This window comes from Oncorhynchus nerka, linkage group LG21, assembly GCF_034236695.1.
Source record: "Oncorhynchus nerka isolate Pitt River linkage group LG21, Oner_Uvic_2.0, whole genome shotgun sequence".
Taxonomy (NCBI): Eukaryota; Metazoa; Chordata; class Actinopteri; order Salmoniformes; family Salmonidae; genus Oncorhynchus; species Oncorhynchus nerka.
Window position 1 is genome coordinate 30,231,467 of NC_088416.1, and position 18,053 is coordinate 30,249,519.

General features: G+C 45.8%; 3 protein-coding genes across 4 annotated transcripts in view; all 3 read left to right on the top strand.

Annotated features, from left to right (window-relative positions):
* Positions 1–590: 590 nt before the first annotated feature.
* Positions 591–6,887, top strand: LOC115104280 (WW domain-binding protein 11-like). Its single transcript, XM_029625643.2, has 12 exons — positions 591–799; positions 2,778–2,864; positions 3,110–3,141; positions 3,235–3,328; positions 3,452–3,648; positions 3,773–3,906; positions 4,004–4,155; positions 4,270–4,509; positions 4,641–4,763; positions 4,976–5,260; positions 5,397–5,582; positions 5,848–6,887. The coding sequence occupies exons 2-12, from the start codon at positions 2,801–2,803 to the stop codon at positions 6,495–6,497; spliced, it is 2,157 nt and encodes a 718-aa protein (XP_029481503.1). The 5' UTR covers positions 591–799; positions 2,778–2,800; the 3' UTR covers positions 6,498–6,887.
* A 225-nt stretch (positions 6,888–7,112) lies between these two features.
* LOC115103641 (probable ATP-dependent RNA helicase DDX47) lies at positions 7,113–10,131 on the top strand. Its single transcript, XM_029624484.2, has 11 exons — positions 7,113–7,310; positions 7,633–7,726; positions 7,870–8,058; positions 8,154–8,225; positions 8,326–8,516; positions 8,636–8,752; positions 8,852–8,998; positions 9,136–9,273; positions 9,387–9,457; positions 9,554–9,683; positions 9,771–10,131. The coding sequence occupies exons 1-11, from the start codon at positions 7,179–7,181 to the stop codon at positions 9,945–9,947; spliced, it is 1,458 nt and encodes a 485-aa protein (XP_029480344.1). The 5' UTR covers positions 7,113–7,178; the 3' UTR covers positions 9,948–10,131.
* Positions 10,132–11,090: 959 nt separating this feature from the next.
* Positions 11,091–18,053, top strand: part of LOC115104281 (myosin-10-like) — a 68,992-nt gene continuing 62,029 nt past the window's right edge. For both annotated transcript variants that reach the window (XM_065006568.1, XM_029625646.2), the window contains exons 1-2: positions 11,091–11,173; positions 12,253–12,625. In XM_065006568.1, coding sequence (XP_064862640.1) covers positions 12,281–12,625 — 345 coding nt within the window. In that variant the 5' untranslated portion in view covers positions 11,091–11,173; positions 12,253–12,280. The remainder of the gene's footprint in view (positions 11,174–12,252; positions 12,626–18,053) is intronic.

Genomic DNA, 18,053 nt, shown 5'->3' on the forward strand with positions numbered 1-18,053 from the left:
CAAAGGCTGGTAAAGACCTTGATACAAAAATAGTGGAGAAACTATAGTGGAGCAAAAAGTTCCATTGGCTTGACATTACTGACTTTGTTTACAAATATTGAAAGAGAAAAGTTAAATGTACAGATCTTCAGCACCTTCATGAATATAAAACAAATCTATGACAGCTGAAAACATTTAGACTACATTGAATGTGATATAGCATGAACAAACATATCTATCTTCCTGTGGTGCCTCTGTCTAAACAAAGACACGTTCAAATGCATAAATGCATTTAACTTGGTCATGCCTGTCAATAATGTCAATAATGTTCGTATTTATGTAAGGTCATCTTGCCTTAAGATTGGTGTAACCTGGCCATTCTACCCCCCAAAAATATGTATAATACAATGCAAAAGGCACTCACTCACCTGCAAGAGAACTTGGTTGAAGCGTAGGCTATTCGTAAGAGTAGCAGTAGCAAAGGTTGCAGGTTCACCCAAAACTGCAGACATGAAGCAGAGACTTTGAGTGCAAAACTGCAGTCTACTAGGTCAGCCACTGGGGGGGTTGAGCGTATTTTGTTTGACCTTCTTTTTTGGCGTTTCCGGTTTAGCTCACACGAGACTTCCGCCCTAGCTCGCGGTAATCAAAACATGGTGAACTGCATCAATTAGCCAAAAGTGTTTATGTCAGTGTGATCTAAAAGGGTATCACATACATTAGTTTGATACAGGCAACGACATTTATAGTTGACCATTTACCCGATTGGAAAGTAAAGAGAGGGGAAAGGCACACTGCCCACAGTTTCACGTGGATAAAGGTAGAGTCAATTCAAGTTGGCTTTCTCGTTACCTGTTCATCGAGCTAGTTGACTGGCTAATTTAGCTAGCTAACGTTATGCTGATGTGAAACCTGCAGACTTTGGTGATATAGCTACCGTTGGTTACAAAATTTGCTAACTAACTATTTAACATGTCAGTAAATTAATATTGGCGAGTATTTGCATAATCTATAGCTAGCTAACATTATAATACAGCGTTGTTAGCTAATTTAGCTAACGTTGGTTGTTAGTTGGGACTAGTTAACGTATACTTCTGACTAGCTGCTATTCAACCAATAATTTTCTTGTGACATTGTGCTGGGAGACGAACTTGTATGTACAAGTATGTTTCTCAGCACAATGTCAAAAGGCAATTCATTATTGGTTTAATCGCAGTGAGAGTGAAAGTTATTTATAATAAGGACCTCTCTGAAATGGAAATGGATGGCCCTCCCTAGAGCAAAATATATTTGACCTAAACTCTCCCTGAACGCAAAAAATGAGTGACCCTCCCCTATAGCCAAAATAATAATCAAAACAAAGTGGATAGCAGAGAACATGTCTAGCGTTTACTCACTTCTTGGACAGACCAGAGCCTTAAAGATTAATATTTTTTAAATTACAGGCTAAGAATGAACATATGCCTATGTTCATCTCATCATATTTCTCCAATGCCAAATCAATGTGTCTTGTTTGCAATGAAACTGCCCCTGTTTGCAAGTAATACAATCTGAGACCTCATTAGGAATCTGAGCATGGTGCTTTCCAAAGTTAGGCCTAACTTATCACCCCAGACAGAGTAGACCTACCTATGCAGAAAAATGGAAGCTTTAACTGCTCGCTACTCTTCTTCCGTAGCTCAACCCAACGAGAGGTCAGAAGTGTTTACCTAAAAGCTGTCTGGTTTTAAACATCTTATATTGTATAGGAAGTGAATAACTTAATCAATTGATAGTGACAGAATTAGATTACTTCCCAAGTAAAGGACATTTTTGTGTGTGTTTTATGCTAGAAACAATGATATTCCCATATGCATCGGAGTCACGTCTTTCCTGGATATTTTACAGCTTGTTTCTAGCATAAAGCATCGCGGACCAAAGCACTGTTATAGATCACTTTATATAATCAGATTAGTTTAGTCTTTTCTGCCATTTTCTTCAATTAAAAGCTGGCTTATGGCATACCGTCTCATACCCCATCAATTCGAGTCTTGGTTTTAACTTAGCCTACCTCTGTGTCAGTGAAGTGCTGTTATTTAAAGAGTGGATGGGGGGAATTGACCAACAAATGTATTGATATAGCAGCCTATAGCCTAAGTGAGTCTGCCAAACATGTAGGCCTACCTCTTATTTCTTAAATAGGCTCCAACACAAAACCCTCTTGTTGTTGGTAAACTAATTAAAATTAAGAATGTTGAAATTTGTAAGTCGCTCTGCTAAATGACTTAAATGTAATGTAAATGTAAATGAATTATGCCTACTCAAATTTGCCTACTTTCAGCACAATGAGCTGTCCATTTTCCGATTGATTGTGCCGCTGTTCGTTTCAGCACCACATTGGAAGTTACTCAAATCTGGCTTATTGTGAGGTCAATAACTCTGATAAATAGGCCTACATCATCATTGATGATTAGTTGACAAGTATAATCAGGTGTGCTTGTCCAGGGTTACAATAGAAATGTGTACTGTTGGGGGTACTGGAGGACCAGGGTTGGGAAACACTGTTAATCCGTAAGAGTGCATTTTTTTGGAAGAAGCCCCTGACTCTCCCTCTCAACTGCCACCATAGGCCTACACAGCACAGCCATTGGTTGGGAATCACACAAAAAAAATGATCAGCAAGAGCAGAGCAGGCTGGGGCTCATGGTTGGAATATCCATTGCAGGGTGTAAAACTAGGCTTAGTTTTATTTACACCATCCAAGCAGCTATCTTAGAAATATAACTTATTTTCAGTTGATACTGTATCTTCCCTGGCAGGGTGAAGGAGACGCGCCATCACCATGGGGCGACGTTCGACCTCCTCCACCAAGAGTGGGAAGTTCATGAACCCCACCGACCAGGCCAGTAAGTAACGTCATACCCTTTCCGTCGTCATGACTGCTCACATCATACGTTCACCTCAACTTGAGCATGAACACATCAGTGGACACCCATTGTTACTTAAGCTTCAGGGGATCCCATGTATGTGAAAGGAAAAGTGTCTTATTGAGCTCAGCAGCACTATGAACAATAGTAAAGGCATCAACGTAGAGGATCTGTCAGGTAACAGTTTCTACATCAAACGTAATGCGGTGCCTTTTCCTCTTCAGGGAAGGAGGCCAGGAAACGGGAGCTGAAGAAGGTAAGACCTTGGCTGACAAGTTGAATGTCAATGACAGGTTGACTTTGTAGTCTGTCTATAAATCTCACTGTGTTCTTCTTTGCTGCGCCACAGAACAAGAAGCAGAGGATGATGGTGAGAACAGCTGTACTGAAGATGAAGGACCCCAGACAGATCATCAAAGACATGGAGAAGCTGGATGAAATGGGTGAGCCATTGCAAACGGGTTTTAAACAAGGTTGTGCATTTATTTGTCTTCCAAAAGGATCTTGCTAATCATTTTATTCTCTCCTGTTCACATCTGTTCTCTATCTGTTTTTTCCTGTGCCAGAGTTCAACCCTGTGCAGCAGCCACTGCTGAATGAGAAGGTGTTGAGGGACAAGAGGAAGAAGCTACGGGAGACGTTTGAGCGCATCGTACGTTTGTACGAAAGAGAGAACCCAGACACTTACAAGGAGCTACGCAAACTGGAGCTGGACTATGAGAGCAATCGCGGCAAGCTGTCACTCTACTTCGACTCAGTCAAGGTGTGTATGCTATGCTGATGAACATGTATGAATTGCACAGATAAACCGAGCAGTGCTGAGATCATGTCATAATTGTTGCTGTTGTTCACTACTCACACTTTCTCTTCCTCGCACTGTCAACTAGAATGCTGAACTGGTGGAGGTGGATAGCATCCCACTCCCAGAGATGCCCCACGCCCCTTCCAGCATCCTGATCCAGGACATCCCCCTGCCTGGGGCCCAGCCTCCCTCCATCCTGAAGAAGGGCTCCTCATTTAGGTGGGCAGTCCCCTGAATTTACAGTGCTGTCTCAGTATCATTCCTGTGGACCATACCACAACCCTACCAGCTGCTCTGTAATATCTATCTTTCTCAGTAAGGGGATCAGTGCCTCCATGTCTGCAGCGGTGGCAGGCGTCCCTCGGTTACCCCCTGGTAGGAAACCCCCAGGTCCCCCACCTGGTCCCCCACCGTCTCAGGTCCTCGCACTGTACGCCTCACGTAGGGCCCAGTTTGCAGCAGATGCAGGTACTGCACACACACCTCATCTCACTACTGCATGTTTGTACATGGGATCAGGAGGAATAAATATGCTTCATTCTACTTTCTTATCCAAATCCACCTTTCTCTGCCTACAACCAGATCTGTCCAACCAGGCCTCTGACATGGAGAAAGCCCTGGACACTATGCTGATGGGAGGAGAGAGGGACAGTGGGAGCGAGAGCGATGGAGAGGATGGCGAGGAAGACGACAGCGACTCTGAAGAGGACAGTGAAGGAGATAGGGATGAAGGAGGCGAGTTTGACAAGAGGATGATGGTGGACCGGAAGGAGGACGATAGAGAGAAGGGCAGAGAGGAGGACAGAGGGGACAGACATGCAGGTGAGAGGCGGAGCCTTGTCCGCATATGTGCTTGCTTGATCACCCCAAGTGTGTTGGTTCTGTCTTCAAGTCTGCACTGCTTGGTGTTGTGATATGGCGTTTTACACGAGGTTGTGTGATGTGTTTTGCAGGACGCAGTGTGCGGTTTGCAGACATGCCCCCCTCAGCCCCCAGGGAGAAGAGCAAGAAGAAGAGGATTGTGAAGAAGAAAAAGGCCATCACTCCACTACAGGCTATGATGCTTAGGATGGCAGGTACTGTGTCTTCTTCAGTCTGCACACAACACCACTGCCACACTTGAGCAGGACTTGTGATGCAGATGAATGATTGGATTGTTGACACTATTTTGGAGAATGACCTTTAAAGAGGTTTGTATTCGCTGGAGGATGATTTCTCCATGGGAACTAGGTTATACTTTCTTCCTTCATCCCTTTTTCACTCATCCCCCTTTATTATTTGTCTACAGGGCAGTCCATCCCTGAAGACGAAGAGGAGGAAGAGGAAGTTGAGGAGGAGTACACTGACTCTGACGACTCAGACATCGAGGATAGGGGACCACCAGGTGACAACCAATCTCATCTTATACCCAATCAGCGTATGCCTCCACCCTCTGGACCAATGGGAGGACAGCAACCACCTCTACACATGCAGGGTCCACCAGGGACAGGGCCTCCACCGTTGGGACCACCCCCAGCTCCTCCAATGAGGCCTCCTGGTCCGCCCTCTGGCCTGCCTCCCGGCCCTCCACCCGGTTAGTTGGTTTTATGTGTAGTAATGATTGGAGTACAGTGTCATCTTGTATGACGTTGCTTCATTACTATCAAATTACTTAAACAAAGCACTATGATGTGATATGTCATATGATATGTCTTGTTTGTCATCCTAAGGTGCTCCCCCGTTTTTGAGGCCGCCTGGTATGCTAGGTGGTCCAAGGGGACCGATGCCCCGGTTACTGCCCCCTGGACCCCCACCAGGTCGTCCCCCTGGCCCTCCCCCAGGCCCCCCTCCAGGCCTCCCTCCTGGTCCTCCACCCCGGGGACCCCCACCCAGACTGCCTCCCCCAGCTCCCCCAGGTATGTGTGGATGCGTGGATGTATTTTTTGCCTTTAATTGGAATTACATATGACTTTATCCCTTCTCCTTAAACACGGAACATTGTCAAAACATACAAAAAAAATGTAACATAACTACAGTTCAGCAGTACCCAAAGTTAACAGTAATAAAAATATATGTCAACATGGCACATACCTCAAGCTAAAATGAATGTAAAATGTCAAAGCATGGGAATAAAGCAGGATTTCCCCCCACTCTAATCTCCTCTCTTCTCCCTTTCTGTAGGCATCCCCCCTCCACCACGATCTGGCCCCCCACGCCAACTCGCCCCTCCCCTCTCTCTTTTTCCCCCGCCGCTTAACTCCAACGTACTCAGCGCTCCCCCCAGCATTGTCCACCGCCAGAAACCCGGCTCCAACCCAGATGGCTCCCATAGCAACCCCAATGCCTCCATGCTGCCCCCTCCTTCCATGCCTATGTCCATGCGCCCAGGGATGCAGATGCCCCCTCCCCCTGGGACAAGTGCCCCGCCGTCGGGCGCAAACCCCACCAGCCACCACCATGCACCAACCATCGAGAAGCGGGCCAACATCACCTCTGTCTCAGCCGGAGGCAGCAATCTGGCAACAGGCCAGGGGAGTGGCGGAGCCACCATCTCAGCCAAACCCCAGATCATCAACCCCAAGACAGAGGTCACCCGCTTCGTGCCCACGGCGCTGAGGGTGCGCAGGGATAAAGGGGCCAGGAGCGGAGGAGGGCCTATGGAAAAGAGAGGAAGAAGAGATGAAAGGGTGGGAGGCCAGAAGCAGCAGTCGATGGCTGCCCCCATGGGGTCGGCCAACCCTACTCAGATGGGCCCAGTCTCTCAGCCCAACATGAAGACCAAGGACCAGATGTATGAGGCCTTCATGAGGGAGATGGAAGGACTCCTCTGAGACTGACAGGGGCTGCGGGGTGAAAAGGGTGGGTGTGTTGAGAAGGAATGAACAGTAGGGGTCATGAAGAAAGTGTTAGTGATACCAGCAAGCAGATGCTGTTCAGAAACACATTGGTTCCTCTAAATGAAGCGGAAAGGCTTTGTTTTTCACAATGAGACAAGAATCTCCTCCCTACCAACTTACTGTACATGGCTATGATAATTTGGCTCAATCTTTGTGAAAAAGCTAGTGTTTTTTATGACTGTCAAATGTTTATTTTATTGTTGAACTGAGAAACGTGATCGATTTCAAAGAAAGAAAGGGGGTGTTTGTAGGAAAAACCAAATGAGTGTGTATATGCTTGTCTGAAATGGTTAGACCTGCAACTAAATAAATACTTAAACTCAATTAACTATTTTCAGTCCAATCTTTTTTTAAGCATCTTTTCATAAGTCAGACTACAAATTAATAAACCACCATGATGAACAGGCTCGTTCAGCACGATGCAACGTTTTGGATCATTCAGATGGAAGAACTATGTTGGATAAAGGAATAACATCAGCTCTATTCGTGGCATTTATATCTGCAACGTTTGACAACTGAATGTGCAGCGGGGAACATCAAGTCCCAGAAATCCTAGCATGAAATCCATTTCCGTACATGCGTAGTTTAGCGTAGACGGCATGTTGGCAAACAAGCATGGCGGACGACTCGGGAAAAAGTGTTGCGATAAAAACAGATGGCGCAAAGGATGAAGATTCTAGTATTGATGATAACAGTAACGTTAATATCGCTGAAAACGATAAGCCAGTGAAGACCTTCAAGGATCTGGTGAGTAACGCTAGCTAGCTAAATGGAAATGGTGAATAAGCTTGTCGGCTTGGAAGCGAGTTATAACGTTAAGAGCACATCAACAAACCAGCCTACCGCTCATAAGTTAGCAAGTTAACTGTCTTTCAACCACCAACATACAGTTCAGCATCCTACGGTTTACCAGGTAGAGAGCTGGGTACAGCTGTGAGGTGATGTCATTGACAGGCATTTAAAAATCGGGCGCGCATTCAGCCATGCGATTTGTGTAGATGTGTAACATAAACTCCATATTCTAACGTGTTTACATATTCCTGCTATGGCATGCATCTGTTTAATATAGGGTGTAACTGAAGTGCTGTGTGAAGCTTGTGAACAGTTGGGATGGAAGACTCCTACAAAGATCCAGGTAGAGGCCATACCTGTAGCCTTACAAGGTGAGTTCAGTTGGATGGAGGTGGTTGAATGTACTTGTTTGTTTGTGCCATGTATAAAACGGTTGGTAAAGACCTGTCCTCTCGGTGGAAGGTCTCATGTCTGTCTGTACACTCACGATGCACTTTCTTCTCTCCTATCTCAGGAAAGGATGTAATTGGCTTAGCAGAGACCGGCTCAGGGAAGACCGGGGCGTTTGCTCTGCCCATCCTGCAGTCACTCCTCGCTTCCGCTCAGAGGCTGCACACGCTCATACTCACCCCCACCAGAGAGCTGGCTTTCCAGATAGCAGAGCAGTTTGAGGCCCTGGGCTCCAGCATCGGAGTCAAGACTGGTACGTGGGCATTGGAAGGAGTAGAAACATATTTGATGGAACTGAAGTGTCATGTGACTGTTGTTTTAACTCGCTTGTCTTTTTTTCTGTTTCAGCTGTTATAGTTGGAGGAATTGATATGATGTCCCAATCCCTGGTCCTGGCCAAGAAACCTCACATTGTCATTGGTGAGAAAATAACTTCATCTCTTTCAGTTGCATAATATGGTACCATCTTTTAAGTGCGTTCCTGGTTGATACTGTGTATTCACCATGCATGTCATAACAGCCACCCCCGGGCGGTTGATAGACCACTTAGAGAACACCAAAGGCTTCTCACTGCGAGCGCTGAAGTTCCTGGTGATGGATGAGGCAGACCGGATCCTCAACATGGACTTTGAGACCGAGGTGGACAAGATCCTAAAGGTTATTCCTAGAGACAGACGCACGTTTCTCTTTTCTGCCACCATGACCAAAAAGGTACCCACATAATGGCCCCTGTTATCTATTCCTTTTAGCTCTTCATTTGAGACTTGTCAGAGTATCCCTAACACCTGGCCTATCACACTAACCCTTCTATGTCTTCTATATTTACCAAGGTCGCAAAGCTGCAGAGAGCAGCTCTGAAGGATCCAGTTAAATGTGCCGTTAACACCAAGTATTCAACAGTAGAAAAACTGCAGCAGTACTACGTCTTCATACCCTCCAAATACAAAGTACGTGAAGTTTGATGTTCTAAAGGAAATTTTTCTTGGGGAAGTCAGAAGCTGTGTATGGTTAGTGTTGGATTGTAAGTTAACTGGCTGTGTCTCCAGGATTGTTACCTGGTGTCCATCATCAACGAGCTGGCTGGGAACTCCTTCATGATCTTCTGCAGTACGTGTAACAATGCCCAGCGGGTGGCGCTGCTGCTCAGGAACTTGGGCATCACTGCCATCCCCCTGCATGGGCAGATGAGTCAGGTACCCCCCTTATCCAAACACACTACTGTCTACCAACATACTCACTCCAAATATCATACTCTATAACACTTCCAAATGTTTTACGCATCAGTGGAATCTGCATGTATAAATAATAAATGTCTTTCTCTGTTGGTCAGAACAAACGTCTGGGGTCGCTGAACAAGTTCAAGTCTAAGTCTCGCTCTGTGTTGCTGGCGACGGACGTGGCATCAAGAGGACTGGACATTCCACATGTAGACTGTGTTATTAACTACGACATCCCAACCCACTCAAAGGTATCAGTCTTGCTTGTGTGGATGTTTCTCCCTGTCTGTAGTCTCTTCAATGTTATCCCAAATGAGGGACCGAGCAAGTTTAGTGGCATTTTACCGTGTGTGTTTGTACTCAGGACTACATCCACAGAGTGGGGCGAACCGCCAGAGCAGGACGGTCTGGAAAATCCATCACATTTGTCACACAGTAAGGGCCACCTTTTATGCTCACTCTCAACCAATCTTATTGAAATTGGTGACTTTGTCCAAAGATTTTCTTCTGGTTGACATATTGACCTCTCAGGTATGATGTGGAGCTGTTCCAGCGAATCGAAACTCTGATTGGCAAGAAGCTGCCTGCCTTCCCCACGCAGGAGGAGGAAGTGATGATGCTGGTGGAGAGAGTGAGCGAGGCGCAGCGATTCGCCAGAATTGTGAGTCTCAATCAGTGTCTTTTCAGCAATGTCGTCATCCATTGTAATGGCTCTAAAGTCAGTCACGATAACCTCTTTCCCTCTCAGGAAATGAAGGAACAAGGAGAAAAGAGGAAGAGGCCCAGAGGAGAAGAGGGGGATGACACAGAGCAGTCCAGCGGTGTGAGGAAGAAAGTAAGAGGCGGCGCTGGTAGTGGTGGCGGAGGGGGGAGCAGAGGGGGAGGAGGAAAACGTGGTGGAGCAGCATGGAGAGGAGGACGTTAAAGTTGCCAGTAGAGTTATACAATACTGTACATATTGTCAGATACTATGTCATTTTCTCCTTGATATAAAACATCAACATCATCACAACCACCACATCATAGAGTCAGGCTATTTAATTACCAATGACTTGTTCAATTTACTAATCAATATTTCCATTTGTAATAAAATGTTTATGTAAAATCAAGCTTATGTTCATTGAGTTGTGTTCACAATTTGATAATAAAGCTTGGTCAACATGAATGGAATCCTGATATAACATCTTCATGAATTTGTATTAAATCCTTTGAAAGTAGATTAGCAATGCAGGTGACATGAACAGGGTTGAACTATGTTTGTGGAATAATGGCGAAAATAGACTTTAAACCAACAATGACCTATATTTCCCAGAAGAGAATGGTACAAATAAGCCCCACCACTTTGGACACCAGATGGGGGTGTTGCATATATCATGATATCTAACCAGTTATTATGTCGTAGCTTATTGTAACATTTGTACCATGTCAAACATCACTCCATACAAAACACTTTAGATCGTTATTTGCATCAACAGCGTGTTAATGACAAGGAACAAATATGTGCATTGTTATTTCATGCACTGGTCATAAGGATTTAATTGAAAGGAAATTAATTAGAACACTTTTTTTCTCATGTTGAGGGTCAGGTTGAAAACGGTGTCAGGAACAGGTGGAAAGATGGACCAGAAATCATTCCTCTAAAAAGAGTTGGTTTTCTCTGGGGTCGTTATTTTTAGCCAATAGGAGGCAAGGGTACTAGAGACTGCAGCGTGAGAATCCAATTGTGTTTTAGCCGCATCTAGTAGGCGTGTGCAGTCAGTGCTTAGACTTTCACAACTAGATGCTATATTCACCTCATGTGGCTTCAGAATAAAACATGATTTGTATTTGTTTATCATTAGACGTCTGTTTGTCAGAGGATATCAACACTGTAGAAAATATAGCACGTAAAGCATCACAATGAGCTATTGAATTCGGACGAGCTGATCTATTGGTCAATATTCATGTCTGCACAACCCATCGTAGGCGGAGTAACAGCGGTCAGATCTGTTCGGTTGAGGGGCCCAACCGTAGGGGCAGTGTCTTTGGTGCATACCAAAGCCTAGACAGATGCCTGAATATCAATTGTGTTGTTGCAGAAAGTGTTATTAAAGAGGGAGGTCGGTCTATTCCTGTGAACAGTTGTCCTCGTTTCTTCCGTCACAGCACCAGGTAAATTACCAGCTCTTTTAGGAATAATTGTAATTCTACATGGTTATATTAGCAACTTGAAGACTGTCCGGCTGGATGGATTTAGGCAAAATTGCGTAACTGTGGAGGTACTTGCAATGATGTCGCTATATTACGTTCAGGACTATTGATTACCCAAATACGTTGAATTAAAATATGTTTAAGGCATATATTGCGTTATATTTATTGAAGATTTTAATTTAATGAAATTGAAATGATGACTTTAGAGATGTTGCTACACCAAAATTGACTCCCTTGACCAGTACAGCTCGCTGCATGATTTCAGATGGTTTCTGTTATTATCAAAGTGGTTAAATGTCAGATAACGTGCAGCTATCTGAATCTACGTGATCTATAATAGTGATATAGGTTGTTCAGGGACCTGCTGATCTAATAAATACATGTTTATTGTCTATGTTGATTGTCATGTGTGGACCGATTGCGTACCATTCACAACACCGTTACACCAGCGCGCGAGGTGACTAGTCAAGTCCGCGTAAGACGCGTGTTATTAAATGAGTCAACAAAGGCAAATCAACAACAACAACAACAAAAAATACAATTGTTTGGTACTTATTTTATTCTGAATACATTTGTTCAACACGTTGAATACTCTACCTGAAAGTGAGGAATTGCTTTCCATGTTTGGCTGAACATCTACTTGGATGAGGAACTTGTGATAAATGATGCTGTAAATAACAATGATGTTGTAGACCTATTTTGGCGTGTACAGATACAATGTAGCAGTAGTTCAATCTTCTTGGTGTAACAGTTGGGATAATGGGACAATTCTCAGAGTGCAATGCATTTCCCATCCCTGGATTGAGGTATGTTTTCCCCAGCCATATTCGTGCAGGCTCCATGGTGTCTTAATCGACACAGGAATTCTGTCTAACCCCAGTGCAGCTGTAAGCAAGCGGGTCGGATCTGCTGGCTACACATAGACTTGAAAAGGGGGTAGCTTTAATGTCACCTTGATAAGTGCAATGCCTGAGAGTGCTTAACATTTCATGACAAACATGTTGCTATACTGAGTTTCTGCCTGTCTCTGCCTCTTCCAGGTGCCACTCTTGCTCTGGTACCACCAAAATGGCTCATCGAAGTGGGCAGGAGGACCCGGAGCGGTACCTGTTTGTGGACCGCGCTGTCGTCTACAACCCGGCCACACAGGCTGACTGGACAGCCAAGAAGGTGGTGTGGATCCCTTCAGAGCGTCATGGTTTTGAAGCGGCCAGCATCAAGGAGGAGCGGGGAGAGGAGGTGGTGGTGGAACTGTCAGAGAATGGCAAGAAGGCCGTTGTCAATAAGGACGACATCCAGAAGATGAACCCGCCCAAGTTCAGCAAGGTGGAAGACATGGCCGAGCTCACCTGCCTGAACGAGGCCTCGGTGCTGCACAACCTCAAGGACCGCTACTACTCTGGGCTCATCTACGTGAGTGGTTGTGTTGTTGTACACTGTTAGAAAAAAGGGTTGCAAAAGGGTTATGATAACCCTTTTTGGTTCCAAGTAGAACCCTTTTGAGTTCAATGTAGAACCTTCTGTGGAAAGGGTTCTACCTGGAATGAAAAAGGGTTCTACAAAGGGTTCTCCTATGGGGCCAGCCGAAGAACACTTAGGTTCTAGATAGCACTTTTTTTCACCATTTTATTATACATCTATTCACCTAGAAAGAAGATTCAACCATACTCACACATAGTGCACACAACAGACATTGCTCAATAGTTCAATATTTTAGCTGTTTTTCAGCAACTCTGGCGACGCATACCTTGAATTTTTAATTTTTAATTATTTTTTTCACCTTTATTTAACCAGGTAGGCTAGTTGAGAACAAGTTCTCATTTACAACTGCGACCTGGCCAAGATAAAGCATAGCAGTGTGAACAGACAACACAGAGTTACACATGGAGTAAACAATTAACAAGTCAATAACACAGTAGAAAAAAAGAGAGTCTATATACATTGGGTGCAAAAGGCACGAGGAGGTAGGCGAATAATTACAATTTTGCAGATTAACACTGGAGTGATAAATGATCAGATGGTCATGTACAGGTAGAGATACTGGTGTGCAAAAGAGCAGAAAAGTAAATAAATATGAACAGTATGGGGATGAGGTAGGTAAATTGGGTGGGCTATTTACCGATAGACTATGTACAGCTGCAGCGATCAGTTAGCTGCTCAGATAGCAGATGTTTGAAGTTGGTGAGGGAGATAAAAGTCTCCAACTTCAGTGATTTTTGCAATTCGTTCCAGTCACAGGCAGCAGAGAACTGGAACGAAAGGCGGCCAAATGAGGTGTTGGCTTTAGGGATGATCAGTGAGATACACCTGCTGGAGCGCGTGCTACGGGTGGGTGTTGCCATCGTGACCAGTGAACTGAGATAAGGCGGAGCTTTACCTAGCATGGACTTGTAGATGACCTGGAGCCAGTGGGTCTGGCGACGAATATGTAGTGAGGGCCAGCCGACTAGAGCATACAGGTCGCAGTGGTGGGTGGTATAAGGTGCTTTAGTAACAAAACGGATGGCACTGTGATAAACTGCATCCAGTTTGCTGAGTAGAGTATTGGAAGCTATTTTGTAGATGACATCGCCGAAGTCGAGGATCGGTAGGATAGTCAGTTTTACTAGGGTAAGTTTGGCGGTGTGAGTGAAGGAGGCTTTGTTGCGGAATAGAAAGCCGACTCTAGATTTGATTTTAGATTGGAGATGTTTGATATGAGTCTGGAAGGAGAGTTTACAGTCTAGCCAGACACCAAGGTACTTATAGATGTCCACATATTCTAGGTCGGAACCATCCAGGGTGGTGATGCTAGTCGGGCGTGCGGGTGCAGGCGGCGAACGGTTGAAAAGCATGCATTTGTTTTTACGAGCGTTTAAGAGCAGTTGGAGGCCACAGAAGGAGTGTTGTATGGCATTGAAGCTCGTTTGGAGGTTAGATAGCACAGTGTCCAAGGAAGGGCCAGAAGTATACAGAATGGTGTCGTCTGCGTAGAGGTGGATCAGGGAATCGCCCGCAGCAAGAGCAACATCCTTGATATATACAGAGAAAAGAGTCGGCCCGAGAATTGAACCCTGTGGCACCCCCATAGAGACTGCCAGAGGACCGGACAACATGAATGAGATCCAGACCACAGACCATGTATTGGACATAAACACTACATACTTAAACTGCATACTAATTTTGACGTTCGATCTAGTAGAATTCACTTGTCTTTACTGACTCACGTGTCTGACAACAGCTGATAATCAGATAAATTGACTCGCTGTACCAAAAGGAACAAATGGCAGAAGTCAACACAATCACACATTAGATTACTAATTTAGAGTACTATTTTAGAAATTGCACATACTTTAACACATTCTTTTTTCGCATACTATTTAGAACGCTAGTATGGGTATTTGGATATGACCACTGTCTTGTGGCTTGATTGAAGTTCAAATAAACACAAATACTGATCACAGTCTATAACCGTTTCCAGATAGTTCAGACCGACGGTAAATTCTCTCTCTGTATCTAGATTACCTGCCATCTTCTTTACTTTCACCTTTAAACGGGACATTTCTACCATAAACACTGGTGGGTCAGTTTGTTTGTATGACCCCATTCCTTGAGGTTGCCCTGTTTGATCTCTGAGCTGTCTGTGGGGCTCTCTCATCTAATGGGGTCCCTGGGTATTAAAGCAAACAAATTTGGCCCTGTGTGTTGACTATGGAGCTCCAGGGCAGGGTGGCAGACTGGGAGAGGCACTGGCCCACCTCCTGTCACTGATGCTGCTGTGCTCTATGGCCCAGACTGGCTGCGTTAGGTCTGGTTCATTTTTATAGTCGTGAGCCTTTGTCCTCTCACACATGAGCCGTCGGTAGAAAAACCTCCTAAATTCCCAGAATTCCATTAGATGATAGCCAGTGTCAATGATGTATACGATGTCACGCGTTTAGGGAGATTCTAAAGCTACCCCCTCCATTCTGGATTCCGTTAACTTTTTAAAAATCTAAGCACACGTGCAATAAAATCCAACGTCCGAGTTTGCATTGGTTTAAATTGGGTGCTTTCACTGTGTGTGAGTTATCTGCAGCTATGTTTCGGTGCTGATGCGTCTAGCTAATGATATGCATCTGTTGGTCACAGATACCTTTAAAAGAAATAGGGGCGTGGATCAGAAAATCTGTCAGTATCTCGTGTGACCACCATTTGCCTCATGCAGTACGACACAACTCCTTCGCATAGATTTGATCAGGCTGTTGATTGTGGCCTGTGGAATGTTGTCCCACTCCTCTTCAATACCTGTGCAAAGTTGCTGGATATTGGCGGGAACTGAAACACGCTGTCGTACACATCGATCCAGAGCATCTCAAACATGCTCAGTGGGTGACCTGTCTGGTGAGTATGCGGGCCATGGAAGAGCTGGGACATTTTCAGATCCTGGAATTGTGTACAGATCCTTGCGAAATGGGGCCGTGCATTATCATGCTGAAACATGAGGTGATGGCGGCAGCTGAATGACACAACAATGGGCCTCAGGATCTCGTCACAGTATCTCTGTGCATTCAAACTGCCATCGATAAAATGCCTTTTTTTTTGTTTTCTGACCGTAGCTAATGCCTTCCCATACCATAACCCCACCTCCACCATCGGTCACTCTGTTCACAACATTGACATCAGCAAACCGCTCATCATATGCCCGGGACATTTGAAACCGGGATTCATCCGTGAAGAGCACACTTATCTAGCGTGCCAGTGGCCGTCAAAGGTGAGCATTTGCCCACTGATGTCGGTTATGACGCCGAACTGCATTACAGGTTGAGACCCTGGTGAGGATGACGTGCACGCAGATGAGCTTCCCTGAGATGGTTTTTGACAATTGGTGTAGAAATTCTGCAGTTGTGCAAACCCACAGTTTCATCAGCTGTCTGGGTGGCTCGTCTCAGACGATGCCGCAGGTGAAGAACCCGGATGTGTAGGTCTTGGGCTGGCGCGGTTACATGTTGTGGGACGAACTTTCTGGCTGCTACTCTAACTGCCTCGATGCATACAAAGCCCTCTCCCACCCTCCCTTCGGCAAATCTGACCACGACGCCATCTTGCTCTTACCGTCTTATAGACAGAAACTCAAACAGGATGTACCAGTGACTAGAACCATTCAACACTGTTCTGACCAATTGGAACCCATGCTTCAAGATTCAAGAAAGGTTTGGGAATATGGCTGAATATAAACAGTGTAGTTATTCCCTCCGCAAGGCAATCAAACAAGCGAAATGCCGTTACAGGGACAAAGTGGAGTCTCAATTCAACGGCTCAGAAACGAGACGTTTGAGGCAGGGTCTACAGGAAATCATGGACTATAAAAAGAAACCAGCCATGTCACGGACACCGACGTCACGCTTCCAGACAAACTAGACACCTTCTTCGCCCGCTTTAAGGATAATACAGTGCCACTCTCTCAGCCCGCTAACAAGGACTGCGCGCCCTCTCCTTCTCTGTGGCAGACGTGAGTAAAACATTTAAACGTGTTAACCCTCGCTGGCGCAGACGGCATCCTTTGCCGCGTCCTCAGAGCATGCGCAGACCAGCTGGCTGGTGTGTTTACGGACATATTCAATCGCTCCCTATCCCAGCCTGCTGTCCCCACATGCTTCAAGATGGCCACCATTGTTCCTGTACCCAAGAAGGGAAAGATAACTGAACTAAATGACTTCCGCCCCATAGCACTCCTATCATCATGAAGTGCTTTGAGAGGCTAGTCAAGGATCATATCACCTCCACCTTACCGGCCACCCTAGACCCACTTCAGTTTGCTTACCGCCCCAACAAGTCCACAGACGATGCAATCGCCATCACACTGCACACTGCCCTATCCCATCTGGACAAGAGGAATACCTATGTAAGAGTGCTGTTCATTGACTACAGCTCAGTATTCAACACCATAGTACCCTCCAAGCTCCTCATCAAGCCTCGCCCTGTGCAATTGGGTCCTAGACTTTCTGACGGGCCGCCCCCAGGTGGTGAAGGTAGGAAACAACATTTCCACTTCGCTGACCCTCAACACGGGCCCCACAAGGGTGCTTGCTCAGCCCCCTCCTGTACTCCCTGTTCACCCACGACTGCGTGGCCATGCACGCCTCCAACTCAATCATCAAGTTTGCAGACGACACAACAGTACTGGGCTTGATTACCAACAATGATTGAGGCAGCCTACAGGGAGGAGGTGAGGGCACTCGGAGTGGGGTGTCAGGAAAACAACCTCTCACTCAACGTAAACAAAACAAAGGAGATGATCGTGGACTTCAGGAAACAGCAAAGGGAGCACCCCCTATCCACAGTGGAGGAGGTGGAAAGTTTTCAGTTCCTCGGCATACACATCACAGAGAAACTGAAATGGTGCACCCACACAGACAGTGTGGTGAAGAAGGCGCAACAGCGCCTCTTCAACCTGAGGAGGCTGAAGAAATTTGGCTTGTCACCTAAAACGCTGACAAACTTATACAGATGCACAATCAAGAGCATCCTGTCGTGCTGTATCACAGCCTGGTACGGCAACTGCTCCACCCTCAACCGTAAAGCTCTCCAGAGGGTGGTGTGGTCTGCACAACAACCGCCTGCCCTCCATGACACCTTCAGCACCCGATGTCACAGGAAGGCCAAAATGATCATCAAGGACAACAACCACCTGAGCCACTGCCTGTTCACACTGTTTTTGTCAGTGGGAGAGTGCCCCAGGGGGTGACCTCCCCCCACAGTGGGGCATAACCCATCCCCAGCTGTGCTGTACACTGCTGCCCCAGGCTTTGTGTGTCTGAGCTAGGGTTGGCGTGCAGAGGGAGCCCCGTGGGTAATGTGGCTCTGTGCGTTGTGGTCAGTC